Here is a 27,367-nt window from a genome sequence, read left to right on the forward strand (position 1 = left end):
ACCTTACTCCCTGAGCCAGCCTGCCCATTCATGTCTTTAATGTGTGAGTCATGAGTGCATTGACTCTGTGCTGGTTGGTCTTCAAGGTCTTCTGATCCTGGTCCTGATATTCATGTGGTTGAAGAGTCTCCTGAAAAAGAGGATGGTGAGTGCATCCTTTTGCTGTATTCTTTCTAGTTGCTCCAGAAGCATTCTGTGTTTGTCACTCAGCATATTCTCAAATGGCTTACAGAAATTGGGGTGGCTCTGCATTAAGCATACACATACGGAAATGTTGTACAGAAAACATACTGAATTTCTGTAGAAGAAATACTTTTACATAATAGAAATAGGGCTTAGTGTAAGGATTCAACTTCCATGTAATACAAAGTACTGTGACTTATTTTAAAATGTGTTTCATTAAGGGCAGGGTTTTTGTTGTTGTTGTTTTTGTTTTTTGTTTTTTTTTATAGCTTCCTTAAATTGTTTGAGTGTCTCGTGTTTTTGGCAGAAGAATTAGAATCTAGAAAAACATTTTTTTAATGGCTTGATAATCTCAGCACTCAAAACACTTTTAACATTTTACCATGTATTCTTCCTAGACAAAATATACATAATATATATTTAGAAAACATAGTTGAGCTGGACTTGGTGGCACTTGCCTTTAATCCTAGCTCCAGGACTTGGAAGGCAGAGGTAGGTGGATCTCTGTGTATCCAAGGCAAGCCTGTTCTACATAGAGCGTTCCAGAGCAAACACAGGTAGAGAGGAGGAGAGAGAACCTGTCTCAAAAAGCAAACCAACCAACCTAGATTTTTGTTTTGTTTTGTATGAACACAGTATTTGTGCTTTTTTGTTCTTTCTGTCATGCTTAGAGGTGGCAATTTATGAAACTTGTAAATCAAGCAAGTTCATGGTTTTGTGGTTTCTAGTATCTTGGTGAGACTGTGTATCAGTCTCTTTTAGATTTTTCCAAAACACTTCAGATGCCTCTTAAAGCCATTGTTGAATCTGGTGTGACAGAATGATGCCTGCGTAAACACCATGGAAGGATGCTAAGTCAGAAGGTCCTCCTGTTTACCAGCTCTGCTTCTGGTTTTGCAGAAATGAATTTGAGAAGAAGTCCTCGAATCAAGCAGCTGTCATTTAGCAGAACAAATTCTGGCTCCTTCTATTCTGTATCTCAGCCAAAGTCTCGAAGTGTACAAAGAATCCACTCGTTCCAGCAGAAGTCAGGTAATGAAGCCTGGGTGTCAACCATGGGTCTTGGTGGAATGTTTTTGGGAAAAAAAGAAGCATACAGTTTGATATTTTCCCATTAGCAGACAGTAATCAAGGTGATGCTAGACAGCAGTCCTCAGCCTGTGACCATTCCTCCCTTGGACTCCCACGGCTAGTCATCCACACTGCTAGCATCCACACTAGATAGCTCATTCACTCCTGCACACCAAATGAGTGGGTGTAGCAGTTTGTATATTTATTCTTCATTCTTTAATCTGTGATTAGCTTGACTAATATGTAAGTTTTTACATTTATACTAAAAAACACAGTATATTTATACTAAAATAAGTTACTTTAGTTGCCTACATTTCCTAAAATAATAGTAAACTCCAAGAAGACAGGGCCTAGAAAGATAGCTTAGTAAGTAAGAACATTGGCTGCTCTTACAAAGGACTGAGATTCAATTCCCAGCACCTACATACGGCTAACAACCATCTATAGCTCTAGCTCTAGAGGATCCAGTACTCTCTTCTGGCTTTCTCAGACACTGCATGTATGTGGTACATGCATGCCGATTATATAGGCAAAACACCTCTAAACATAATAAAATAAAAGTAAGATCTTTAAACATTTGTTTTTAATTCAGGAAGGCAGCAGTTGTAGTTTTGCACATCATCAGTTGAGATTTTCTACCCAACTGCTCTAAAACATTGCCTTTCGTGTTTTAATAATATTGGGAATGCTGGACTTGGTGGTGCTTGCCTTTAATACCAGCATTCGGGAAGCAGAGGCAGGTAGATCTCTGCAAAGTTGAGGCTAGCCTGGTCTACATAGTGAATTCCAGGACAGCAGGGCTATATAAAGACACTCTGTCCCATTCCCTGTCCTCCCCCCCAAAAAAGTACACTGGGAGGGCAGTTCTTGAGGAAGAATTAAATGTTGTTTTTGACTTGCAGACCAAAGAGAAGATTTTCCAGTTCAAAGTATCTGGTCTCCTAAAACACTTCTTTTTGGGGCATTGTCTGAGATACCCAGCTCCTCCAAGAAGGGTTCAGCCCGAATTAGGAGATCCTTAAGAAGCATGTTGGATTCTGAGATCTCTACAGCTTATGAGGTATAAAACTCTTTAATGCTTAAAATGATGCAGTCTTGGAGAACATAGAAACATGGGTGAGGAAGCAAGTGTCCAGTAGAAAATGAAAACCGGGATTTGTAGAGAATAAAAGGTCAGGGGTACGGTGGCATGGGGCACACCTTTAATCCTAGCACTTGAGGCAGAGGCAGGCAGATCTCTGAGTGTGAGCCTGGTATGTGTGTATGTATGGATAGATAGATAGATAGATAGATAGATAGATAGATGGATGGATGGATGGATGGATGGATGGATGGATGGCTTGGCTGTCATATATATAGTGAGTCCCATGACAGCCAGGCTACACAGAGAAACCCTGTCTGAAAGAAACCAAAAGAATCTGGGTGGCTAGTTTAAGCCAGATGCGTGGTTACTGGGAACATGGAAGCTTAAAGCAGCAGGCTTGGCTGAGGTCAAGGCAGAAAGGAGGAGATAGAGGTGTTCTTGACTTCTTTGGTGCATCTACCATGTGTGGGATCACTACAGAGGCTTTTCTAGTTTGTACCTTCTTTCATCCAGTCCCATTTGACTGCCTGTCACTGTTCAAAACCTGGAAGTTTTGAACTTTATGTTTATGAACTTTATGTCTCTTTCAGGACAAAGCCACTGAGTTAATTCCTACCTTCTTATTTACAGACTCTTGTGCTCACCCAACTCTCCTCCATCCCCATAGTCCCTGCCCTCCTCAGTTCTACCTGGAATATTTTATCAGCTATCCTTAATTTGGATCAAACTGGTCTTTCTAAAAGGTCCATCTGCCATCTGGCCTTGCTAAAGCAAAGTTCCCTACGTTTTCCTAAAGCAGAACCTTTGTCTTCAGAAATGATCATCTTGATTTGAAAAACATTGAAACTGCTTCATTGTTAGAGGATGCCACAGAGCTACATGACCAAAGCCAGTCTCCCAAGGGCAGGGTTCTCGGGGTTCCACCATGCTCATATGCTGGCCTGAGCCTTCCCTACTTGATAAAATCCCCTGTGCCTCACTTTTCTAGTCTCTTCCTTCCCTTGCAGATGGCCATTTTTTCCTATTAGTATTTATTTATTTATTTATTTATTTATTTATTTATTTATTTATTAATATGTGTGTTTAGTGATATACATGTCATAGCACATGTGTGAAGGTCAGAGGGGAGCTCTGTGGAGTTAGTCTTTTGTTCCTACCTTTATGAGGGATCCAGGGATCAAACTTAGGTTGTCAGTCTTATATGGGAAGCCCTTTTGCCTACTGAACTATCCTGTTGGCCCCAGGCATCCATTCTTTAATACCTGATTCATAAGTCATTTTTCCTTGTCCCTCAGTTGGGTTCACAGGCTGCTTTGTGCTCCTGTGTGCTATACCTCACTGAACACGGAAACCTATTAGATTAGGCTTCCCTTGAGACAGTCTAGTAGTGTTATAGAAAGATAGGCATTTGACTTCCCCACTTTGTAGAGGTTTTAGCTACATTGCTAATAAAAACAAGGGGAATTTTTTGGTTTGCGAGTGGTCTTTCTTATTATTATGCCTATGTATTTGTATATTCTGCTCTTCCCTCTTCACCCCTGCCCCCTTTTGATCCTAGGAAAAGTATGCCAGTATAATCTGAGTATGTTTGGGAGAGGGAACAGGTCACTATTCTAGTTTCCGACTTAAGATCATTCTTTCAGCTGACTCTAAATCTCCTGTTAGTTTTCTAATGGTCTTGGACTTTACTAAGACAATCTTTAGAGAATGTGGATAATAATATTCAAGCTCTGAAATAAGCATTTTTTTTCTTTTCAGACTCCCAAAAAGAGTGACCAAAAATCTCCAAACTTTTCTAAAACTACACCAAGAAGGTTCCCTCGTACATCACAGACCTTACTGTACACTCCAGAGAGACTACAAAACTCACCTACAGAAATAACATCAGCTGAGGGGGCCATTTCTGAAGCAGCCATAAAAACTCCCTCTTCACACAGTTACAACTCACCATTTGGACCAAAAGTCACTCCCCAAAAGAGAGCCTCCCCAGCAAAACAAGAGACCTCTCCTCCCCTCACAAAGCTACCCAGCACACCCAGAGAGTCTGATGTCCAACCACCTCAATGTTCCCCAGTCTGTGCATGGCTACACTCAGTTAATTCCAGTCCAAAAGGTCCTTTTTGTCCAGCATCCCCACCTCCTTTGGCTGGCCAGTCCAGGAGTCAGTGTCTGACCCCTGTAAGATATTCCTTCAGAACCCCTCCACGTACAGCCCTTGGTGGCATATCTAAGCATCAAGAGCACCAACAGCTCCCTCTCCCCAGGGCCTCTCAGGCATCAGAACCTCCACAGAGACTGGAGGAGAAAGCTTTCAAAATCCCAAAGAAACCAGCAGACGCAAGTACTTCACCTCTTTCTCCAAAGGAACATTTTATTTCTCCTGGATGTGATGTTTCCCCGAATCAACCTAGGAACTTTTTGTCAGTCTCCCCTTTTTCTGGAGAAAATTGGAAAGAACACCAGACATCACCCAGTATAACTACATCTATCTCTTGTCCTGTTCCTTTAACTCCTCCCAGAACCCCACAGAGAGTGATCTGCCCCATACCACCTTCTCCACCATCTAAGCTTCGGAGACTGTGTAGAAAGAAGTCCTGTCTTCCTCAGGACTCCCCAGAGTGCCAGCCTGGACCCTCTGCTGCTTCAGTGCTTGACACAGCCACCAGCCCAGGGGCTGTTGCAGGCTCTAGAGAGGAGCAGTCTCAATCTTCTGAAGGACAGAGTTACCTGGGCTCTGGTTTCAGGAGTGACTGGCATGTATCCTCTCCTATGCTCATTGCAAGTGATACAGAGTGCCTTCCTCTAATTAATGAAACCCAACTCCATAAGCTTGAAAACCAAGAGGTAAAAAGTGGCATCTTGCCAGGGGAAGAAGGTGAGGAAGCAGAGACTACCATTGCTAATGAGCCTCCCTCTGTGGCCGACCCTGGGATTCTTCTACCTGCTCCTTCCTCTGTGTCTAGCTTCCCTGAGCTGCTGTCCTACACCCTGTGCTGCACAGCAGACAGAAAGCAGAGTCCAGATGCTGCTCAGCAGGAGAGTCCACAAGTGTCAGAGGCCACTGGCAGCCCTCAGACCTATGAAGTTGAGCTGGAAATGCAAGCTTCTGGCCTTCCCAAGCTCCGAATTAAAAAAATAGACCCTGGAGTTCTTTTGGAAGCTGAGGCCCTAGGAGAGGAAACTCCCCTGGGAGAGGAGGGTGCCCTCCCTGCTCTCTGTATGCCCAAGGCTAGTAAGTTCTCTGGTAGAACTGAGCATACTCACTTGTCTCCCCCTTGTCTCCGCCCCTCACACAGCACGCCTGGCAAGAGTGGAGGTCAAACCTACATCTGCCAATCTTGTACTCCCTCCCGCTGCCCACCCAGTACCCCCTCTCCATTTCAAGCAGATGCTGGGGTTTCTTGGACACCATCCCCTAAGCAAAGTGGAAAAACCACTCCTGAAATTATCAAAGACTGGCCCCGAAAGAAGCGGGCAGTAGACTGCAGTGCTGGACCTTCTGCTGGGAGAGGTGAGGCCAGTATGGACCTTCCTGTGTCTTTGTCACTGCATGAGCCTGAGGGAAAGGAGCAAAGCCTTGCACAAGACCTCTCTAAGGTTCTCATCTTGGAGGATTTTGAACTAGAGGGTGTGTGTCAATTGCCAGACCAGTCACCTCCCAAAGACAGTATGTCTATGGCTGAGGAAACCTCCTGGGGACAGTTTGGATTAAGCAGAAAGAGATTCTTGTCTGCCAAGGAAGAATCTGAATACAACGTCAAAATGGTCTGTGATCCCCTGAGTGAGGATCCCCAAGCTAGCAAGCATAGGGAGTACTCTCCACGCTGGAGTGCACCACCACTCCCCTCTGTAGGGGACGACGAGGTCTTTGTTTCTGGTGAGTCTTTTTCAAACCAAAAATGGTATGGTTTATACCGGGTGAGGTGTTTGGAGCTCTCGGTAGCCTGGAGTCTTGTGGGACTACATGTACCTCGTGGTATCTCCTTAGGCTCCACTCCACCCTCTGGCTGCATGGTTCGGAGCTGCCTCTCTGCCAGTAGTCTGCAGGCCCTGACCCAGTCTCCATTGCTGTTCCAGGGAAGAACGCCCTCCTCTCATAGCAAGGACACCAGAGGTAATCTCCCTGCTACCAGGCTGAGCTCTCCTGTGGGTGACTTGCAGAATTCTGTACTATTCAGAGTACAGAATGTGGGAAGATGTTTTTGACCCTGCAGTGTTGTATGCTTTTCCCAGAGAAGCTTCATGGTAGAACTTGGGGCATCTGAAGAGAAACCTCTGCAAAATCTTACCTAACTAATTTAGATGATGGAAGTGGTATGCATGCCATGACACTGCTGGGCTGTGGTCTTGGGCAGCATGAATGTATAATCAGCCAGCCACTTGGGCAGCTTTACATCCACCTTTATCACAAAGGTTCTGTCTGTCATCTCTGCCATCAGACCCTAGGCTTCCCCATCTTCTGGCCTTCCCATAAAAGCAGAGGATCTGGCTGCTCATGACCCTGGTTAGAAACATTTAAGGTGAGGGACTTGGGTGCCTCTCTTATCACAAAATCATTTCTGCCACACTAAATAACAAACCCTACTTGTCTGAGACACAAAAGAAAGCCTTCAGTGTGAACACACATGCAAGTACTTTGCATTTTCAGTTGCTTGTCATTGCCAGCACATAATTCTTAAGAGTGGAAGGTCTTATAACAAGTGGAGGTGACAGAGTCCACTTTTGTGTGACCCTCTGTGATCATGCTGTCTTTTATTCAGGTCTCACTGATTCTACTTTTTCCTAGATGAGGATGTGGATGTGTTTTCCCCTACTACTGAAGAGTCTCCTTTCAGACAAAGCTTCTCCCGGAAACGGCCTTTCAGGACTTACACTAGGAAGAAGCTTATTAGCTAACCCTGGTAGAGCATCGTGCTGGAGGACTCAAAATGAGGAATGCTGTGAGCCTGGCCAGATCCTTTGCATTCTGGAGATGTACTTTAGAGCGGCTTTCTCTGGGTATAGTAACAATGCCAGACTCATACCATCCATCCAGCAATGTGCCCAGAACAAGAATGGCCAGGACTTCATGGGATTGAGAAAGTTCACAAGTAAAGATGACAGCAGCTAGGTCCCTGTGGACTAAAGAAATTAGAGACTCTGCAGGGTATGGTAGTAAACCTGTAGTCCTAGCACGTGGGAGATGGAAGCATCAGAAGATTCTGACTACATAGCATGTATAAGGACAACCTGGGCTATATGAGACCCTGTCTCAAAGACAACAAAAAACATTAAAGACTTTTTCCCATAGTCATTGTTCAGATTACCACTGGAATGCCTCATGGTCTGAAAATCCCTCTCATGATCTTCATATGAGGCCAGGCCCTGACCCTTTTTGGGGAAGGTTGAAAATCTGGTGGGCAGCTGGTACTATAAACAGCCTAGGAGTCTGACCCAATCAAAGATCCCATTCCAGGCCTTGGTGATTCAGAAGACCTCTGCCACACTGTGAAATGGAAAAAGGAACACTTGACATAGTCTTTTGAGGTGTTTGCCAAGCCTTGAGTTCTTCGACACAAGTGGTACTTCATAAAGTAAGACCCATAAGTGAAAGATTACAGCAAGAAGTGAGGGAACAATAAAGTCATCCTGGCAACTTAGCATTTGGCATTTTTGCCTGGGAGTAACTGGCCATGATCCAGAACAATCATATTGCAGGGTCTACCCTTAGAGCCAGCCACCTCATAACAGTCTTAGCCTGTTGTGTGCTTGACACCTGTGTTGCCCTATAATCAACTAAACCAACTTGCTATGAAGTGTTGGCAGGAGCCTCATCTGCAGTGAGGGCTGATTTGGTACCTTCTCAGCCTCCCCAGAAGACTCAACCCTGTTGTGGTCCCAGGGCTCTTTCTGTTGTCAGATTCCAAGAGAAAACTCCCATTTCTCCTTTCAGAGATTTGTTCACTTTGAGGTAGACAATTAGAAAAGGTAGCCCTGGAGTGCTTGCATGGGTTCGATTCCCAGGAACACTGATGAGTAGAGAAGAAAGGGCTTCAAGTTGGCTCTAAGTTTATAGTTATTTGTCTTGAGTGGGAGCCTGTCACAGGCAGTGGGGCAGCCGGGCAGTAGAGAGGAGGGGCAGGACTCTAATATACTCTTCAAGGATGCTCTCTAATAACCTAACCTCCACCAGACCCCAACTCTGATAGGCTCCACTGCCTCTTCAGGAATCCTCGGGGGACACACTTAAGATGTAAGTCATAATAAGATTATTCCTGTTTATTATTAAATGATATTTTTTAAAACTCTAAAAATGCTAATAACTTTCCCATTTCTCCCATCTGTATAAGACCACTGAAGCTGTAACCCTGGTACCATTCGTTTTGTGACAAGCCTTGGATTATTTCCAAAACTCTGGACATAGGCTTAAAGCCAAAACTGTCCCACAAATGAAAAGGTAGCAGTCAGGTACTACAGCTTAAAGGAAGTGGGTTGAAGGAATTTGCATATAATAAAAAAAAGAGGCTGCTAAGTATCATAATGGGGAAAATCCAGTTCTTTTGGGTGTGGCCCAAATTTGCTGACTCCAGTTGATATAAAGATGAGACTCTGGTGTGAGGTAAGGACTGTCCTTCATAGAAGCAAAACAGGCAGTCTCTCCTCTTAGCAGGACTGGAATCTGCAGCAGGGTCTGACCAAGGCCTACAAGGGGTTTTTCCTGACGTCGATCATCCCTGGACTGGTTCTTCGGGGTTCCCATCGAGGTTTAGGCAAGGGTCCAAAGTTCCAGGAGAGGCCCACTTCACCCATGGGTAGCACCCGCCCTACTGGGGGTTCAGTTTCCCGGGCTCTAGGCTCCTCAGAGGAGCCCTGCTCACTGCATAAGCTTGAGCGTTTCCATGTCAGGGGTAGTGGGGCATGGACCAAGTCCCGGGACTCATCCCACACACGGGGCACCCCCTCCAGAGAAGACTGCCAGAGAGGTTCAGGAACTGCCGGGTGGAGCCCATCTTCATTTCCAAAGCCTTGTCTATTTTCCAGGCAGAGGCTTCTTCTCTCACAACCTGCCACAACAGCATCTTTGTCAGACATACAGGGAGACAGGTGTCCCCCAAACCCAGTTTCCCAAAGCCCCTGAACAATAAGCAACTTGAAACAAGCCAGTAGAAGCACACATGAGGCATCTGGGAGTGGCAGCGCAGGCCTGTAAGCCCAGAACCAGGAACTCAAGACCATCTTTGGCTAAGTAGGACTTTGAGGCCATGTTCCTCTGACTTCCCAGTAGTGTAGACCCAAATTGGACATCAGTGTTTACCCCGGCTCTGGCCTGTGGTGCTTCCTGCACTGAGCTTTTGCTTCAGCTCCTGGTTAATCCACATGTGTCGGCCTAGTTCCTTCTCCAGAGCTTGAATCCGGACTTCATATTGCCTCTTGCTATCTGCTAACCCCTCACCAAGGTGGTCTAGTGTGGAAAAACAGAATTAGTGAGGGGCTGTGGGCAAGGGAGATAGCACCTTGGGCTTGGGGCGGCCATGGTTATGGGCAGAGCAGCCAGCACCCCCAGCCCTCACCTCGACCCTGCTGAAGGAGCAGCTGCACATTCTGCTCGTGCTCCTTTTGCTGCAGGGTCAGCTGGCGGTCCATCTCCAGGCGCTGCCGCTCCAGGGCCACCTCCAGCCAGTACACCAGCCGCTGCTGCTCCTCCAGCTGCATCTCCAGCTCCGAGAAGGCAATCTGTTGCTGGTGTTGCTCCTCTCGGAGTGTCACCACCTGTCCCAGGATCAGCCAGGCTCAGCTACCACATCAGTGTCTTTCCCTAGGTAATCCTTAGCCAGTTGGTAAACATGGTGGCAAGGAAATCACACCAGCTCTTTCCTGCCTCTGACACAGGGTCTAGACAGTGGGGTCCCAACATCAGCTGGTTCTCCAGGTAGAACTTAGCACAAACCCTTTCCTACCATAGAGTACTGAGCTGCTAGACACTGAACCTAGAACACCCAGACCAGGATTTCTCAACCAAAGAATAAGGCATTTGGCACTGGGTGATTCCTGGTTGTGGGACCTGTCTATTATACAACATTTGGCAACATCCCTGGCCACTACCTCTACCACCTTGGCAAACAAAATTACCTCCAGACATGTCCCAAGGTGCAAAACCATCCCCTCTTGAAATCCCATTAATGTAAGTGAGGGCCTTCAGACCATAAGTTGGGGAAAACTAAGTCTTATTTTCCCCTAGATGGCTTTAAAAAGACTGGAAGGTAGAGCTGACCCTGGTCTGGGACAAAGGGACACACTTCTTGGAGATGCTAGCAGACCTTCCAGCGAGCTACAGGAAGTGAAGACAAGGAGTCTGCTGGTAATTTACCTTGTCAAAATACTTGCACAGCAGGGCTCTGGTCTCTGAGGAGGAAAGGTAGCTGAGCTTGGCCATGAGATTCATCTCACACTGGGACAGCAGGGAAGCCGAAGCCCGCAGCACCCGCTGGCGGCATGTGATGGCCTCATTCTTGTACTCGATGGCAGCGTCCAGGGCCTCGATAGCTTCATCCAGCTGGAACAGTGTCCTCTCTTCCTGTAAGAACAGGCTCTCATGGAGGAGGGGTATCAGACTTCCTGAACCACAGAGTCCTGGGCAGATACACTACAACCAACGGACATATACAACTGAGTCTCTAGTGTCCCCTCAGCCTGAGAATGTCTTGACATATCAAAAGTGCTCCTTACTGCAGCAACAACAGGGATACTCTGCAGTAGGAAAGACAGTGCTGCAAGGCTATGATCTCAGGTGCTTATCCATTTCAGGGTAAGCTTGGGGAGCTCCAGAAAGCTGAGCTGAGCCTGCCTAAGATCCCAGACAACCAGGGTTAAGTTTCTGCAGTGAAGGCTTTCTGTTCAGAGGAAGAACGCTTCATATACAGCTGGGTGTCTAGTTCCACTGGAAGAGAGCTGAGAAGACCACACAGTCCCACATGCATCATTGGGGCCAAAGGGACAATCCCACTCCTCTCTTGCAAGGCTTAACACCCATAGGGCACTGAGTCCTAAAGTAGCAAGGCCAGCACTGACGGAGATCCAGGGCAAGGGACGGGGGGGGAGCAAGACAGGTGGATGAGGGGTGGGTCAGAGAGCTGAAGCATGAGGACAGAGCCGGTAGCCCCCAGTGGGCCTACCTCAGGTGACAGCAGGCTTCCCTGCCTCAGCTTGCTATCAATCTCCAGGCGTTGCTTCAACAGTGAGTCCTTCTCCTGGCGCAGGGTGTCTATCTCCCCTCTGATCTGCTGCTGGTTCTGGGCGCTGCCTTGCCGGAGCTGACCACTCTTCTCGGAGAGCTCCTTCTCCAGGTGTTCCAGACGGCTGGACACGCGCACAATGTCTTCATTTAGGGCCTGGGGCAGCATGGCCAGTGTGTCAGAGGAGTAGGTACTGTCCTCAGAGAGGACACAGAAACGGTCTACACTGCTCACTGGATGTAAGGAAAATGAGGGTCTTTCCCTTGCCTACATGTAGCCCAGAAGCTTGTTCAGGGATCAGGGCCCTTTAAAGGACCAAAACATCTATGAAGGAGATAGCCCAGAGGAGGAGGATCGTGCAAGCAGAGAGGAAGGCTCTAACGTTAAGAAGGGATGATGGGAAGAAGACAGCTGGTGTGTGCTACGCTATCAATATGAAGACTTGGCTGGAGAGTAATTGGATTATGGGAAAGTCTGGCCCTTTCTAGAGGCCGATGTGGAAGAAAACAAGGGTTCCTGTGTCCAAGGGATATTCTAGGTGACCTAGTGACTCGGAACTCTCGTGCTCCATGATGGCAGTGACAGGGATCCCGGTCTGAGTGTCCACAACCCTTCAGAAAACTGGCTCGAGCACCTGGATTAGAACTGCCCTGGGTTTGGGTGTGACATATCCCCACGGAGCCTCTTGGCCACATTCTAACCCCATCTGAAAGAATGAAGTGGCTCAGTAGCTGGCCTTCCTATGAAAAGAGGAGGTGCCATGCCAGGTGCAGATGGACACACAGCCTACCTCCTCCAAAGGGAATCTAGTTGGCCATACCACTTACTACACACGTTCCTCATTTTGCTTCTGTGAGCCCCAGTGTAGTGTTGGCAAAACGTGAAATGGACTGTGGGATGAGTGCCCATGCCCCATACATTCTTGTATCACAAACAGCCGTGGAGTGCTTGGAAATCCTCAGGATACAGCCCAAAGGGCAGAGCTTCCTGCCTTACCTGACAAGAACATCACTTCAAAACCTCCCCTATCTACACCCCGCCCTGCAGGGCCTTGCTTGGCCAGGAACCTTCTGATGGGTGCTCACCTGGCTGGACCTTAGGCGCTTGCTCTCAAGTCCCGTCTTCTCCTGCATCAGGGCCTCCTTCTTGGCCAGAATGACCTCCCGCTTGCGGAGCTCCTCTCCCAACTCCTCCAGCGCCCGCCGCTGCTGCAGCACCTTTTCCATCTCCTGGTCCAGCCACTTCTTCTGCTCCTCAATCTTCTGAGGGACAGTGGAGAAGGCAGGGACCTCAGTACCTGTTTCTAGCTGGTGCCACTACCCAAGGTCCCAAGGAGAGCAGCAGATTCCCCCAGAAAATCCTCAGTGGACCTTGGCAACGACTAGGTCACCCAGCCGCCAAACTCACTGGGACACGGGCTCAGCCTAGCTGTACCTGCTGCTGCTCCAGGCTCACCACAGAGCCATTGCTGCCACTGCGCCTCTTTCTCTGGAAGGCTGCGATCTCTTCTGTCTTGATTTTCAGGATCTTTTGCTGTTGTTCATGCTTTAGCTCCAGCTCCTGAGGGAGGAGGCCCGGTGAGGTGGGGAGAAAGCCTGGGGAACAAGGCCATAGCCTCCATATGCCCATAGCCTCCAGTTTCCTCTAAGTTCTTGATAGTGAGAAGATAAACTACTCTCAGAGAACTTACAGTAACCTGTTAAGATCATGGAGCTATGAGCAGTGGGGACAAGACAGACCCCTCACCAGGTCAGCCAGAGCCTGACCTTGACGCGATGCTGCCGCTTGGTCATCTCCAGCTCTAGGCGCCGCTTCTGCTCTGTCTCCTCACGGAGCCGCCTCTGCAGCTGCCCCTGCTGTCGCCGCATGAGCTGCACATTCCTCTCCAGCTCCTGTAGCCGAGTCTCACTTTGAGCTGACAGTGACACCAGCCGCTCTGTTGCCTGCTTCTTCTCCTTCAGCACCTAGGATCCACACAGCAGCCATAGGGCTATGCACAGGGGTTACAGGAGCCTGGCAGAGTACTTGGCACGTATCAAGGGTAGGTAGGGCCAACAGATGGGTGAACAGAGGGACACAAAGGGGAGAGGGTAGGTGGATATAGGCTAATGACAACAGAATACCAACAACAGTAGCTACACAACACTTACTATTCATGGGGGAATTATGCTACATGTTCTTTATATAGTAAATGATCTAACAAACCCATGAAACAGTCTGCCTACTGGGCTGGCAAATGCTTCCGTGTGTAACGGTGTTTGCTCCCAAGTCTAATGACTGACTTAAGTTTGATCCCTGGGACTCAAGTGGTAGAAGGAGAGAACCAACTCCAAAAGGTATCCTCTGACCTACACACACACACACTATGGCACCCTTACACACAGACACACACACACACACACACACACACACACTGTGGCACCCTTACACACAGACACACATACACAAAATAAGGAAAGTATAATGAAAAGTGTAATGACTGCTATTATTCTCACCTTACAGATTAGGAAACAGGCACAGAGAGGCTAGGCGGGTTGATTAAGAACCCACAGCCAGAGGCTGGGGAGATGGCTCAGTGGTTAAAAGCACTTGCTGCTCTTTGCAGAGGACCTGGGTTGAGTTCCCAGCACCTCCCTGGGTTCACAACTGTTAATAACTCCAGTTCCAGAGGATCCAATGCCCTCTTCTGGCTTCTATAGGTACAATCACACATGTATTCAGGCAAAACACTCATACACATAAAAATAAATGTCTTAAGGAAAAAAATGGGTTTTCTAGTCAGGTTGTACAGCCCATATTCTCAACCATTCTACCAGGTCATCTCTCTGACTAGAACTGAGGAAGGAAAGAGGAACGTGGCTGGAAGGGCAGGTGGGCTGGTGCAGAGGTGGCTGGGGTCATCTGAGGTAAAACCCAGGATGGACAGGGCTACGGGCAGAACTGTCTTCCCAAACACTCCTAACCCTGCACCCAAATGTGACTTCATTTAGAGATGAGCCTTTAAAGATGCCTTTAAGCAGCTGTGAGGTCCTTGATGGTGACCCTGACCTAGTATAGGCATCCTGTAAACACCAAGAATGCAGGTGCACAGGAAAGGCAGACACACAGAGAGAAGACAGCATCCACAGCCTCAGGAGGCCTCAGGAAAAGCCAGACCTGTGGCCATCGTGAGCCTGCCTTTCCAGCCTCCCCTGTGAGAGGCGGAAGCCCTGTGGTGCGGAGCCCCTCCCTCCAGGGGAACCCTCCTCTTGCAGCACAAGCAGAATAATACGAACTGCTCGAGGGGATAGAAGGTGGGCGCACAGGCACATGAGCTCTCATCTGTTTAGAAGGCTAAACCGGGCCTTGGGGACCATGTTCAGTGTTTCTCCCAGAACCAAAAAGAAAGCAAGCTGAGGGTCAGGTGGACAGCTACACTGTCAAATAGGAGAGAGGGGTGGGATGGAAGGTAAGCGAAGAGCACCTGGGACTGTGGATGTGTGTGGAGTGGACATGCTATGAGCTGAAGGAGATTTTCTTTAGGTGTCCGCCCTCCTTTGGTCAGCAGGCAGCAGTCACCTCTATTCCTGCTGTGTTGAAAGCTAAACTGATTCTAGCATCCCTATGAAGCCAGCCTAGGTAGAGGTTAGGAAGAATGACTGCCACCAGTGATTCTGGACCCACAATTCTGTTCCCAGAGACCCCAGCTGGGAACCCCAACACTGACCTGCACCTGGTTTTGGGCTGCAGCCACTCTCTTACGGAATTCCTGAAGCCTGGACCTCTCGCTGGCATCCTGGGGCTCCCTCCCCTCCAGCTCACGAAGCTGCCTCTGCCCTTCACACAACTCCGCCCGTACACGCTCAGCCTCCTGCTCCAGCTCCCGGATGCGCTGGCTGTGCTGGCGGTTCAGGGCCTGGGCCGCCTTCCCTGGAAGAAAGTGGAGCCACAGTGGCACAGGCAGACCTCCTCCCAGATGAAGGCCACTGTCCCTCCCCTTGGAGTTCTGTTTCCCAGGCCCTATCAGTCCGGAACACTGCATGGGGTGCATCAAGCCTCACACCATCATCTTAAATCCACTCAGTCACCCCCCAGCCCATCCTGCTAGCCAGAACTCATGGTAGACCAGACTGGCCTTGAACTCAGAGATCCCCCTGCCTCCACTCCTGAGTTCTGGGATACATGCACCATGACTCCCAGCCCCTTTCCCCTCTTTTTAAATGAGCTTTACCCACAAGAGTGATCCCAATTATCAAATTTTATCTTTACCTTGCACATGACAAAAATCAGTATGTGCACTGAATCTGCATATATTACTAGCTTCAATCTGCAAGAATATACAAAGGGCAGAGGGAGAAGACAGACACCAGACAAATCCTGGCAGAAAGACTTAAGAGCTGAGAAAAGGGAGACCCCTTGAAGGCCTATGAAACCAACCAAGTGTGCCCAGGTATGGAAGGCTAAACAAAGCCAAAGAGGCTAAACAGGATCGCGGGTCTGGAATTGCTGGTGGCAATCATTCCTAGCCTCTATTGAGGCTGGTGTCATAGGTATACTGGAATCAGCGTAGCTTTCAACACAGCAGGAATAAAGAGAGGTGGCTGCCTGGCTGCTGACCAAGGGAGACAGGGTCATCAAGGGACAGTACCTAACCCCTGGGTACTAAGAGTACAGGAGGAGAGTCTGCAGTTTCACCCCCAGCACTTATCAAACTAGAACAAGCCAGTATGTGTGCCTGCAATCCCAGTACTTGGGAAGTAGAGGCAGGAGGAACAGGAGTTTGAGGCCAGTGTTGGCTACACAGCACCTTTAAGGCCAGCCTGGGCTACATGAAACCATCTCAAATAAACAAATCAAGAAGACACCAAGGGCAAGGCATGGTAGGTAGCAGGAAAAGGTCCATTTGTTTGCTTTTGAGATGTCATTACAAGTGAAAGGATATGATAGCTGGGATTTGCTTCAAAATATAGCAGCGAAGAAAAATGGGCAGAGATCAATCAAGGTAGACACTCTCAGTGACGCTAAGTATGGTTGGTGACCTCTGTACTAGTCTTTCCCTTTAACCTACTTCAAAGTCTGAAAAAATGAGTTAGTAATAAATTCACAACTATTAAAGACATGCAAACAGGCAGGCATGATGGCTCAGTGAATAAAGGCACCTGTGGCCAAGCCTAGTGACCTAAGTTCCATCCCCAGGGCGATGGTAGAGAAAACTGACTGTAAGTTACCCTCTGATCTCTACACGGCAACACAGAGAGAGACAGAGAGACAGAGAGACAGAGAGAGATAGAGACAGACTGAGTGACAGAGAGAAACAGAGAGAGAATGTATTTTTTAAATGTTTTTGGAAAAGCTATCAGATGGCCAATCACCAGTATCAGATGTGCACAATTTGGGAAAATTGCTTTCTCACGTACACCGTGACTAGGACTGAGTGTTACTAGTCCCCAACACAATACCTCCAATGTAACAGAGTCAGTAGGTAAGAAACTGTTGACTGAGGAATATTCAAAGCACACCACCAGAATTCACTCCTTTCACCTTCGCAGCCATCCTATGAATGGGTACAAGTACTATTCCCTCAGACAAGAGAACACAGAGAGTAGAAGAGGCTAGACCCTGAGAGGCCTGCGCTGCAGAGCAGTGCACTGTGAACCTTCTCCAAAGCAGCATAGGAAGAAGGCTGAGCAGGAGACCATCCTGAGGAGGAACCCACCCCAATGCCCCCACTGACCTGTACGGACCAGCTCACCAATGAGCTCCTCCTTCATGCGGATGTTGATGGCCAGTTCCCGGATCTTTTGCTGGGCCTGGGCCAGTCGCCACTCAGAGGCCATGGCAGCTGGGGCCTGGCGGGTCTGAACCGGGACCTTGCCACCACCAATTGCTACAACATGCAGATTGTCAGGATCAGCACCCTGACTGAGCATGGAGGAGGCAGAGGAGTGGCGTAGAGGGGTTCCCTGGGTGCTCCCAACCAAGCTTACCTTGTGGTGCTGGGATGGCAGCAGCTGGCTCTTCTGGGCAGACCTCTGGGCCCTTCCTGTCAGGTGGGCTCCCTGGACGCACCCCTGCCCTCTGACTCCAGCTGCTGATTCCATTTCTAGAAGGCAGAAGCAGGAGTCAGTACCACTCCCCAGCCCCTGACCTAGCCTAGCCACCTCTTAGGCTTGGAGGGAAGAGGAGAGGCCTTGAGACCCTCCAACCCCAGGATCAATGTTACCCAAGCTAGAGATGGGGCAGAGCTTAGAAGATGACAAGAAGCGCAGGTACCTTGGGCCATCTTGGAAACCAAGCACCAGGAAGGAAGTCTGGGCCCTTCCTATCACACCCACCCCACTGAAACCTCCCCACCCAGAGCTCACAGACCTCCCAGGGGTGGTGAGTGAGAGACAGGCAAGAGCATCTTGAGCTATGAGAGGCCTCCATACGACTGCTGAGAGAATGACCAGGAGTCTCCTACAGTCTAGAGCAACCCAGAGCTGGCCCTCTGAGTCCAACATATTGATTATCCCTCACCTGCGCAGGTATAAGGTCCGCCTGGGTGGCTCCTCTTCCTCTTCTTCTTCCTCCTCTTCCTCCTCCTCCTCCCCTTCCTCCTCTGAGGCAGTGGAAGAGCCACTTCCCAGCTTGTCCACCTGGGCCAACATCTCTGCTTTGACTTCCTTGCCATTTGTCACCTGCTAAGAGAGCATTAAGGGCTCACGATGAGAATGTTCGCAAGGCATCCTCTGAGCCATTTCCCGAGGCTGCTGCTGAAGTGTGTCCTGCCCTGCACACCATCCTCTCCTCAACTTCCTCCACCCTATCTCCGCCCTCAAGCTCTGTCAAGGGACACACTGGGAAGTATTCTCACCCTCAGCCCTCAGGGAAGGATGTGATCTCCTGACATCTGGTTCTCCCTGGGTGACAACCTGCCCTTTCTAGTACCCAAGTCCTTTCTCACCATTGACACCCTGCCAGCACTGATGGGTACATGACACACTCCCACCCAACCCAAGCCCTTGGCAACCGCACAGCTGAGATGACCTAGAGTTCTGAAGCAACACAGGACTCAACTTTGTCCAAAAAGACCCCAAGCTGCAGAACCTACAGGCAGGGGAGCAAGCCTTGGGGACACGGAACAGAGTGAGTCTGCAGAGAGCCACCCCCAGACTGTGTGTTAGGAGCTCCATCCTCGGGTGTGCAGGGTGCCACCTTGTCATCGCTGACATCCTCACGCCAAGCAATCTCCAGCTGCCTCAAGACACTCCCTGGCCCTGGTCACTTTTGAGAGGCCCCACAGTCTCTCATACTTGGGCCCTTTCTCTAGGGACACCTGAAATAGGAATCTTCTATCTCACGGCTGGTGCCATGGAGACACGAACCAGGGGCACGTGCTCGGTGTTGCCCAGACCTACCAAGCCACACCAACCTCCTCACCTGCTCAGAGCTAACTTCTTCTCCAGGAAGACATGTCAGGGGAAGCATGCCCAGCATGTGAGTGTGGGCACCCCCAAGGGGGGCTGTGTGAGGCCGAGGCACAAAGGATCCCGGTGGCAGGCCCTGCAGGAGCCCCGGTGCTCCCCAGCCAGGCTGGGCCAGCTCTAGGCGTAGCCGAAGTTCCACCATCTCTTCCTGCTGCTCCCGCAGGCGGTCACTCTACAAGACATATTCCAGGAGCTGATGGGGACACGGATGCCAAGGGTGGGGGTGTCTGCTGAGCAGCATAAGTACAAGAAACTGAAGAAGGAAGCTGAGGACATCCCACCTTCTGGGATGAAACTGAAACGTTTGAGTACCGAGTCCTTTCTGTCTGAATAACACACACCACACTGGCTCCCTCCCAAGTTCTCATCCTATCCTGCCCAATGTTCACCACATTCCACCACACCTGCGTGCAGCCCCTTTCCCCCAACACCAGCCGGGCATACTGCTGATCTTGTCAGCAGGCTCTCACATGGCCTGCTGCCCCCAAATGCCAGCTCCAGCCAAAAGGTGCCAAGCACAGCTGTCAGAGGACTTCCTTCACTGTTCTGTCCCTCGCCACGGTGCTTCTGTTCATTCTGGGCACCACACATCTCTACAACGCCCTCCACCAGATGCAGCCTTGGCTCAGTTCTCCATTCACACTCTTCCTTCCATTCTGGGGAAAGCCTCCCTGGTCTGCAAGTGGCATCCTACCTGCAGTTTGTACTGCTCCATGGCGTCCTCCAAAGCCGCCAGGAAGTCTCGATTCTCCTCCTCTAGCCGGGCCACTTGGCTCTGAAGGATCAACAGCTGCTGGGCCCCCTCATCTCCCTAGGGGCAAAGAGAAAAGGAGTGGTTTAGGGGTGGTGCTGGCAAGGTGCTGTGACACCCTAACTTTCTCTGCCTTGACCCCGGCTCACCCAGTCCTACTCCACAAATTCCTCCAAGATCTGCTTTGCAACCTTGGTGCTCCTGGCACCGTCTAGCCTTAGGTTCCTTCTGCAAGCTATATGGGCCATCTCCTGCCATCAGTAATAATGTTTTAATAAGAATTATCACGGCTGGGCAGTGGTAGCACATGTCTTTGATCCCAGCACTTGGGAGGCAGAGGCAGGTGGATTTCTCAGTTCGAGGCCAGCCTGGTCTACAGAGTGAGTTCCAGGACAGCCAGGGCTACACAGAGAAACCCTGTCTCGAAAAACCAAAGAAAAAACAAACAAACAAAAGACTTATCACTGACATTATTTTTGTTTTGAGTTAGGGTATTACTCTGTAGCCCAGGCTAGCCTAGAACTAACTCATGATCCTCATGTGTCCACCCTCACCGACTTAGAATTATGAATGTGGCAACTATTCCCACAGATCACTGTTTTTTTGTTTGTTTCCTTGCTTATTTAGGTTCTTCAAGACAGGGTTTCTGTGTAGCCCTGACTGTCCTGGAACTCGCTCCTTAGACCATACTGGCCTTAAACTCAGAGATCCACCTGCCTCTGCCTCCCTAGTGCTGGGATTAAAGGTGTGTCCTACATGCCCGACATGTTTTTATTAATGTTACTATTATCAAGAACACCTCGGTCTTTGCCAGTGTGCTTGGCATCTATTACTGCTCCGATCTTACAAAATCTTTATTTAACAGACCCAGAGGCTAAGCAAAGTTAAGGAAGTGACATTAGTCACTGAAGTGACAAGAACCCTGAGCATGACTGCTTGGCTTAAAACCCTCTTCCCTTGATCCCTACCCCGAGCCCACCCAGGGCCACCTTTCTCCCGCTGGTCCCCTGTGCCGTCTGGTCCTCGGCTGGAGCGCTTTCAATGCCACTGTCGGGCCCAGAGGCAGAGCTCAGAGCGCTGCGCTCGCCCTCCACCGCGCACAGCCAGTCCCGCACTTTGCGGGCAGCAGCGCCTGGCAGTCCGGGCTCGGCCTGCAGCTCTCTCAGAAGGCTGTAGGCGGCGCTGGTGCGGGCCCGGCAGCGCGGGCACTCGGCGCCCAGGCCCGCAGCGACTGCCGCGGAGCCCACTGCAGGGCAGGGCACGCGCCGGCCCCGGTGGATGATGCGCGTCTCCGAGCGGTGTCGCGGCGGCCCGCGCGCACCGGCCGCCTGTTCCTCGGGGACGCGCTCGGCCTCTGGACGCCAGTTGACTGTGGCGCGATTGCGGATGTTCTGGGCACGGCTGGCGTAGTTTAGGGTGTTGAGGGTTTCATCGAAGTCGGAGGAGGAGGGGCTGACGCAGGCGATCATCACCGTCTTGGCATTCCCTCCCAGAGAGTCTTTGAGGATCCTGCGAGCACGAAGATAAGCATCAATGCCTTGACTCTTTTGAGTACTGACCTGGGACCATCGGCCTAGGTTCAAAGCCACCTTCCCTGGGGTGGGGGTGGGGGACTCCATGATCCCACCTGAGCCCAGAAAGATGGGCGAGCTCACCGGGTGATCTTGGAGTCACGGTAAGGGATGTGGGTGCCTCGGCGCTGGGGGTCCCCCAGAGCGCTTATGACATTTCCCAGCGCCAGCAGGGTGCTGTTAATCTGGATGCTCTCTTTGAGCCGTTCTCCGGTGCTGCCGGTCTTCAGAACCCTCTCGGAGCCTGCCAGGTCCACGAAGTGGAATTTGGAGACTAGCAGGTGGCCAGCGGCGGGTCGAGGCAAGCGGCTAGGGACCCTTCCCCGCTGCTCCAGGGTCACAGTGAAGACTGTGTGTGAGCGGCTGGAGAGGCGGTTGAAGTGTGTGGCGCCTGTGTGGCGAGCAGCGTTGCCCATCTCCAGGAGGCTCAGCACCTCGTCCAGGCCTTCCACATCCACTTCTTTCACCCCACAGAGCACTGTGGAAACAGAAGACTGTGAGCAGCGCCCCCTGCAAACAGCCAGAAGACAAGCAAAACCAGTCCAGGACTCCTACCTGCTCTTCCTCACCTACAGCTCCCGGAGTCCCAGCTTTCCCTCACTTACCTTAATGTTTCCCACTCTGGATACAGAAGCATATACTGAACTCGCTGGAGACAGCAAACGAAACCACCACCCAGGGCCTGGATTTCCCTTGAGGAAGTGTCTCTCCTAGACAGGTTAAGCCAGCCCACCCTCAGAGTATACAGGCAGGCTCTGCTTGCCAAAGGCCTCTCACTCCCAGTTATTAGAGGATTCCCAAGACTTCTCACCAACATTTCCCCGATCATCTTCCCGAAGCTGGATGTCCCGGCTGGCAGTGCCCACTTCTAGCAGATCTCGGAACTCTTCCTTGTAGAGTTCCAGGTAGGATACATGTACCAGGCAGTCCAGCAGGTCATTCTCATCAATGAGCTTGAAGGCCTCAGCCATGGCCCTTGGGATGATACCTTGTTCATCTTCATGCAGGGAGGCTGGGGAGATACCACAGAGTGCACTGCTGTTATGCCCCTGGCTGAACCTGGTCCAAGTACCCATCACCACCAGCAGCAGCAGCTTGAGAATGGGGCTGTAGCGTGGAGAAGACAATGGCAGAGGCCAAGGAGAGACAGCCTCTGCTAGGCTGTGCTCAGGGTAGTGAGGCAGAATTAGAGCCGTCAAGCAACCTCTCATGGTTTAATCAACCGCTTCCATGATGCACCTCCTTACTACATCCCCAAGGGATTATCAGATACCTGGACTTGATTACTCCCTGGGACAGGTAAGTCACTACCATGCACAGCTATCTAATGGGACTCTTAATTTGCTTCAAGGAAGAGAGTGTTTATCCTAAGATCCCACAGGAAGTTTGCTTAAATATATTTGCAACAGAATGCCAGGAAGTTATCAAATAAGAAGACTGAAAGACTAGAGGTGTTGTAGCTTTATGGCAGAGCACTTGCCTAACATATGAGCCCTGAGTTCAATACACAGCAACACACACACACACGACTGTAGACTAAATAAATGTTCCTTATCACATACATGGTCTTTATCACTACCCCCAATTCAAAGTAGATGGCTCCACATATTAAGTCAAAAAACTAAAATAAGCCGGGCGGTGGTGGCACACGCCTTTAATCCCAGCACTTGGGAGGCAGAGGCAGGCAGATTTCTGAGTTCGAGGCCAGCCTGGTCTACAGAGTGAGTTCCAGGACAGCCAGGGCTACACAGAGAAACCCTGTCTCAAAAAACCAAAACCAAAACCAAAACCAAAAAAACAACCTAAAATAATATTTTATGACCAGAAAATACAGATGCTGCCAGCTATAGTGGTGCATAAACCATTATCATTTACAATTAAATATTGTTCATTTGTGTCTGTGGGGGGGGAGGGGGTTGAGTATCAAACTCCAGGCCTTAAGTGAGACAGCAGCTCACTCTGAGCTGCGCACAACCTCGGCCCCAGGGCATATTGGTGAAAAAACAAAACAGGATGGGAAAGACTGGATATCAAATAATGCCATGTTTTACCAGGCATGGTGGCGCACACCTTTGAGCCCAGAGGACAGAAGGCGGAGGCAGGCAGATCTCTGACACCAGCCTGGTCTACAGAGTGAGTTCCAGGACAGCCAGGGCTACACTGAGAAATTCTGTCTCAAAAGACGAAGAAAAAAAAGTCATGCTTGAAGTATAAAGTATAATCATCTTCACAGCAAAACCGGAACCCTCAGGAAGGTACTCATCAAGCCTGCCATTGTACGCATGTACTTTCCTGCATTTTCTTAATTTTCTACAACAATTATGCCTCTGTAATTGCTATGATCTGCGTATGTCTCCCCAAAACTCATGCATTAAAACCCTCACTCCCCAGTGTGATAATATTAGGAAACAGTGTGACTAACTCATGAGTTGGAGCCCTCGTGAATGAAATGAGTGTAAGACAGACAACAAAACAAAACCCCTCTGTGGGGCTGGAGAGTTGCTGAGCAGTTAAAGCCACCTACTGCTAAATAAAAGGCTTGAGCCAGGTATATAATTCTAGCACTGGGAAAGCTGAAAGAGAACAACTGAAAGTTTGAGGTCCACCTGGACTATACAGTGAATATCAGCCCAGCCTCAGGCAAGACCCTACCACAAAAGACAAAAGGCTACCTTGTAAGGTTATATGGAAACTATTGCCCTTAATTTTGTTGACAACTTGACCCTTGGAGGCCCCAGAAACAATTTCTGCTTACAATCCACCAGCATAGCGTTGTTATGGCAACCCCAATGCACTAAAACAGTAGCTAAGAGAAAATAGTTCATGTTATGTAAAAGGGGACAATTCCTGGCACTGAACCGGCCAAAGAGTCTTCCTCAGACGCAGAGGCTCCAGTCTCAAGTGCTCCGATTGGAACACAGAGTCCAAGCCCTTGGTGGCATCCTAAGACCACTCTTCCTCTGCTATGAGTCCAAAAGCCACCTTGAGAAAGCCATTTACCCACAAACCACACTTCCTGCCTTTCCCAGCCAGCTGACATGGCTGGTCCACGGAGTGCTGATACTCTGCCCAGGAAATCCCCACTCCCTCCTCAGCATCCTTTCCTTGGGGTGGAGGTGGGGGTGCAGAAATTCAGGAAGACCTTGAGGCCTCTCAAAGTGGTCAAAAGAACATGATAAAGGTCACTCACCCACACTGGCCTCCCCCATGGTGTACGTCTTCCCAGAGCCTGTCTGACCATAGGCAAAGACGGTGGCATTGAAGCCCTCAAAGAAAGCCTCTAGGAGGGGCTGCACGCAAGCCTGGTAGACAGCCTCTTGCCCAGTGTCCTCTCCCAGTACCACATGGAATCCAAAGTGACGGTCACGCCCCAGGGTGATTCGACCATGCTCAGGGTCCACCTGCAGGCAACTCTGGTGACCATGCAGCAGCTCCTTGGGCAGCAATGGGCGAACTCGAAGGGCCACCCTCACTGGGGCCTCCTCAGCCCCAGACAGCCTCTGGGCCTCCAGCCCCATGCTGAAGGAGAGCAGCCTTGGGATCTGCAGAGAAAAAGAAAGGTCCTTGCCTTCAGTCTGGAATGGCCCCATCTTACAAGGGCCAGACCACATAGCTCTAGACTTTGGGGAGACTGAGGGAGGGGTAGTCAAAGTTCAGAGCATCTACCCAGCCAACTGACTAAAAACATAAAACTACAGAAACTTCTCGACTTCCTCCCCCCAAAAAGCCCCAGCACTTGATACCCCAGGGTTTGTGTTCCAGCTGGTCCCCCCAGGCTCTCACAGTCGCTACCATTGCCCATCCCTAAAACTGCTTGACATCTTCTTCATCCCTAAAACTGCCCATCTTCTTCAAAGAAGCCCAAAGATCCTTCAAGACCAAGTTCCTATCACTAAATTCTGCCAGCTCTATCTCCTAAATGTCTCTCAAGATTATCAGCTACACTCCTCATCCTGTTGCCAAAACCAGTCTTGCTACTGACATCCTGAAGGGATAACTTCTGCCAGCTACCAGGAGTCTCAGTCTCCCTGACCTCTTCAACCCCGTAGTCTGGGGCATCTTTCAAAATCACAGATGTGACATTCTCCTTTTTACACCCCAACAACAATAAAGGAAGCTTAGAACAGACATCATACCTTCCCCCATGTCCTGAACATCATGCCTTTCCTCTCCTCTCAGGTCATCAACCTCTGTGTTACGGGCTTCATCCACCCACACTTGGGCTGGGCCCACCTTCCCCAGAGAGCCAGGGAAGCGGCTCTGCTCTGTCCCATCACCACTACAGACAGCCCTTTGTGCTGCCCACATCAGACACTGACCACACAAATGCCACAGCCAGATTCGCTCTCCCGATGGAAAGCAAGAACCCTCTTTGTCTATTTCGAACTCCATCATCAGCACCCAGCACAGGGTACACCACTATCTAGTAATTCGTGATGACCTCCCGCACCCAATCTCGCGTCCTCCTTCCTTACCACATTCCTCAACCCCAGTACCTCACGCCACGCTTCGTTGTTTTAGTATTTACTGTTTAGCATCTCTGCGTGTATAACCGCTCATTCATTTGGTTCTGGTTAGGTGCTGGAGCCTGGGTACACAGAGGTAACAGTGCCTGGCAGCACTCCAATCCCCAGGTAGACTCCTGAGCTGTGTGTGGTCCCGGCTTGTCCTTCCCCACAATGAATGCTCCGAGCCTCAAAGGCGCCCTGAGAACACCACCCGCGCGATCGGCCGCTGGGAACAGCCCCTCCCGGAAAGTTTGCAAAAGTGATTACAAACGTGGACCCTCGCAGGCTGCTCCTCCTGGCCCGCCCCGCCCAGTGAGGGAGCTCCGGGTAAGATGAGGGACAGGGATGGGGGTGCTGCTCAGTCTCTTCCCGGGTGAGCCCCGTCTCACCCTCCATCCCCTCTTGACCCACACCCACCTGCCAGGGTGCGAGAGCAGTCCCGGGACGATCAGCCGAGCTCGCCGCCCGGACGCGGCGCGCTCCGATGCCGTCATCGGGACCCCCGCCCCCCAAACATCCCTCCCTTCACCCGCAACTCCGCCTGCCCCGGCGTTCGGGGGCGGAGGCGCAAGCAGGGCGCCTCCAAGTCCGTCCGCAGACGGGGCGGGGCGGGCCCTCCTACGGGGGAGGGGCGGGCCTCTGCTCGGGGGCGGGCCTGGAGAAGCAGCCAGTAGCGTCTCCTCAGGTCTTAGAAGTCTGCGAAATTGACACCAGACATCTGCCCTCTCATAGACCACTTCTTTCTTTCTACTTCCAAGGTTAAGCCATGATCCTCATTAAAAACAAAACGTAACAACAAAACCACCTTCCCTCAATTCTAAAACTAACTTTACCACATTTTAGGGTTTCTGAGATGAAATTGCGTTTTAGAATCACTGTCAAGGGACACTTGGCATCCAGAGAGGTGACGCGGGTTATCCATCTCTTTGACTTCAAAGGGATTGTCCCCACTGGAAACACCATGCATTGTTGAATTTTTAATTCCAATCTGGAATCCAAACTAGGACGCACTCATCCTAGCCCGTGCCTGCAGTCCCAGCACTCTGCACAATCCTTGCACAGGGGGAGATCAGCACTGTCCTGGGCTACAAAAGTGTTGTAGCCTCTGGACAAACACAAAAATTAAAAAATCTGGGAAGCAGACTGAAAGAGTAGTAGGTCATTGGCCTAGCATGAAGGAGGCCTTGGTTTCCATCCTAGGTATCACAAATAACCATCATCTCAGAATACATATTTATCACTTAAAATACCACTAAAGAAAAACAAATTTTAATGTATATATTCAGATGACTGCCTGATATAGAGGCAGCATAATTAAAGGTTGCAGAAAGTTCCAGATCTTCCAGATCTATGAGAAAACCCTCAGCCCCAAACAGTAGAAACACAGCTTGAAGTGAGGCCAATAATGAGGCCATATGGTGTCTCACTGGTAAGATAAGTGTGTGTGGGAGCGTCCCTGATAGGCATATTCTCTCCCTCTGTGACACAGATATAGGCCAGATTATACCAGATTAAAAGTAGATACAGGCAGGTTTATTA

General features: G+C 49.9%; 2 protein-coding genes across 4 annotated transcripts in view; one reads left to right on the forward strand and one right to left on the reverse strand.

The window, feature by feature from the left end:
- The window catches only part of Ticrr (TOPBP1 interacting checkpoint and replication regulator), a 43,323-nt gene extending 34,640 nt beyond the window's left edge, over nt 1–8,683 (forward strand). Inside the window, exons 17-22 of the mRNA XM_034484134.2 lie at nt 87–145; nt 1,084–1,215; nt 2,157–2,314; nt 4,097–6,215; nt 6,327–6,452; nt 7,125–8,683. Coding sequence (XP_034340025.1) covers nt 87–145; nt 1,084–1,215; nt 2,157–2,314; nt 4,097–6,215; nt 6,327–6,452; nt 7,125–7,234 — 2,704 coding nt within the window. The 3' untranslated portion in view covers nt 7,235–8,683. The remainder of the gene's footprint in view (nt 1–86; nt 146–1,083; nt 1,216–2,156; nt 2,315–4,096; nt 6,216–6,326; nt 6,453–7,124) is intronic.
- Kif7 (kinesin family member 7) lies at nt 8,576–26,380 on the reverse strand. Of its 3 annotated transcripts, none has more exons than XM_034484170.2 (19): nt 26,246–26,380; nt 24,511–24,862; nt 22,132–22,332; nt 21,405–21,798; nt 20,739–21,258; nt 19,693–19,809; nt 18,952–19,170; nt 18,049–18,209; nt 17,517–17,632; nt 17,264–17,416; nt 15,257–15,459; nt 13,317–13,514; nt 12,985–13,110; nt 12,636–12,812; nt 11,491–11,706; nt 10,686–10,892; nt 9,889–10,087; nt 9,633–9,779; nt 8,576–9,381 (listed from the first exon to the last, which is right to left on the reverse strand). In XM_034484170.2, the coding sequence occupies exons 2-19, from the start codon at nt 24,836–24,838 to the stop codon at nt 9,020–9,022; spliced, it is 4,044 nt and encodes a 1,347-aa protein (XP_034340061.1). In that variant the 5' UTR covers nt 24,839–24,862; nt 26,246–26,380; the 3' UTR covers nt 8,576–9,019. The 3 variants fall into 3 exon arrangements, with proteins under 3 accessions (XP_034340061.1, XP_034340070.1, XP_034340053.1); XM_034484179.2 differs by having other exon boundaries at nt 12,636–12,809; nt 18,049–18,212; XM_034484162.2 differs by having other exon boundaries at nt 18,049–18,212.
- Nucleotides 26,381–27,367: the final 987 nt, after the last annotated feature.

Source organism: Arvicanthis niloticus, chromosome 1, assembly GCF_011762505.2.
Source record: "Arvicanthis niloticus isolate mArvNil1 chromosome 1, mArvNil1.pat.X, whole genome shotgun sequence".
In the NCBI taxonomy this organism is placed as follows: domain Eukaryota; kingdom Metazoa; phylum Chordata; class Mammalia; order Rodentia; family Muridae; genus Arvicanthis; species Arvicanthis niloticus.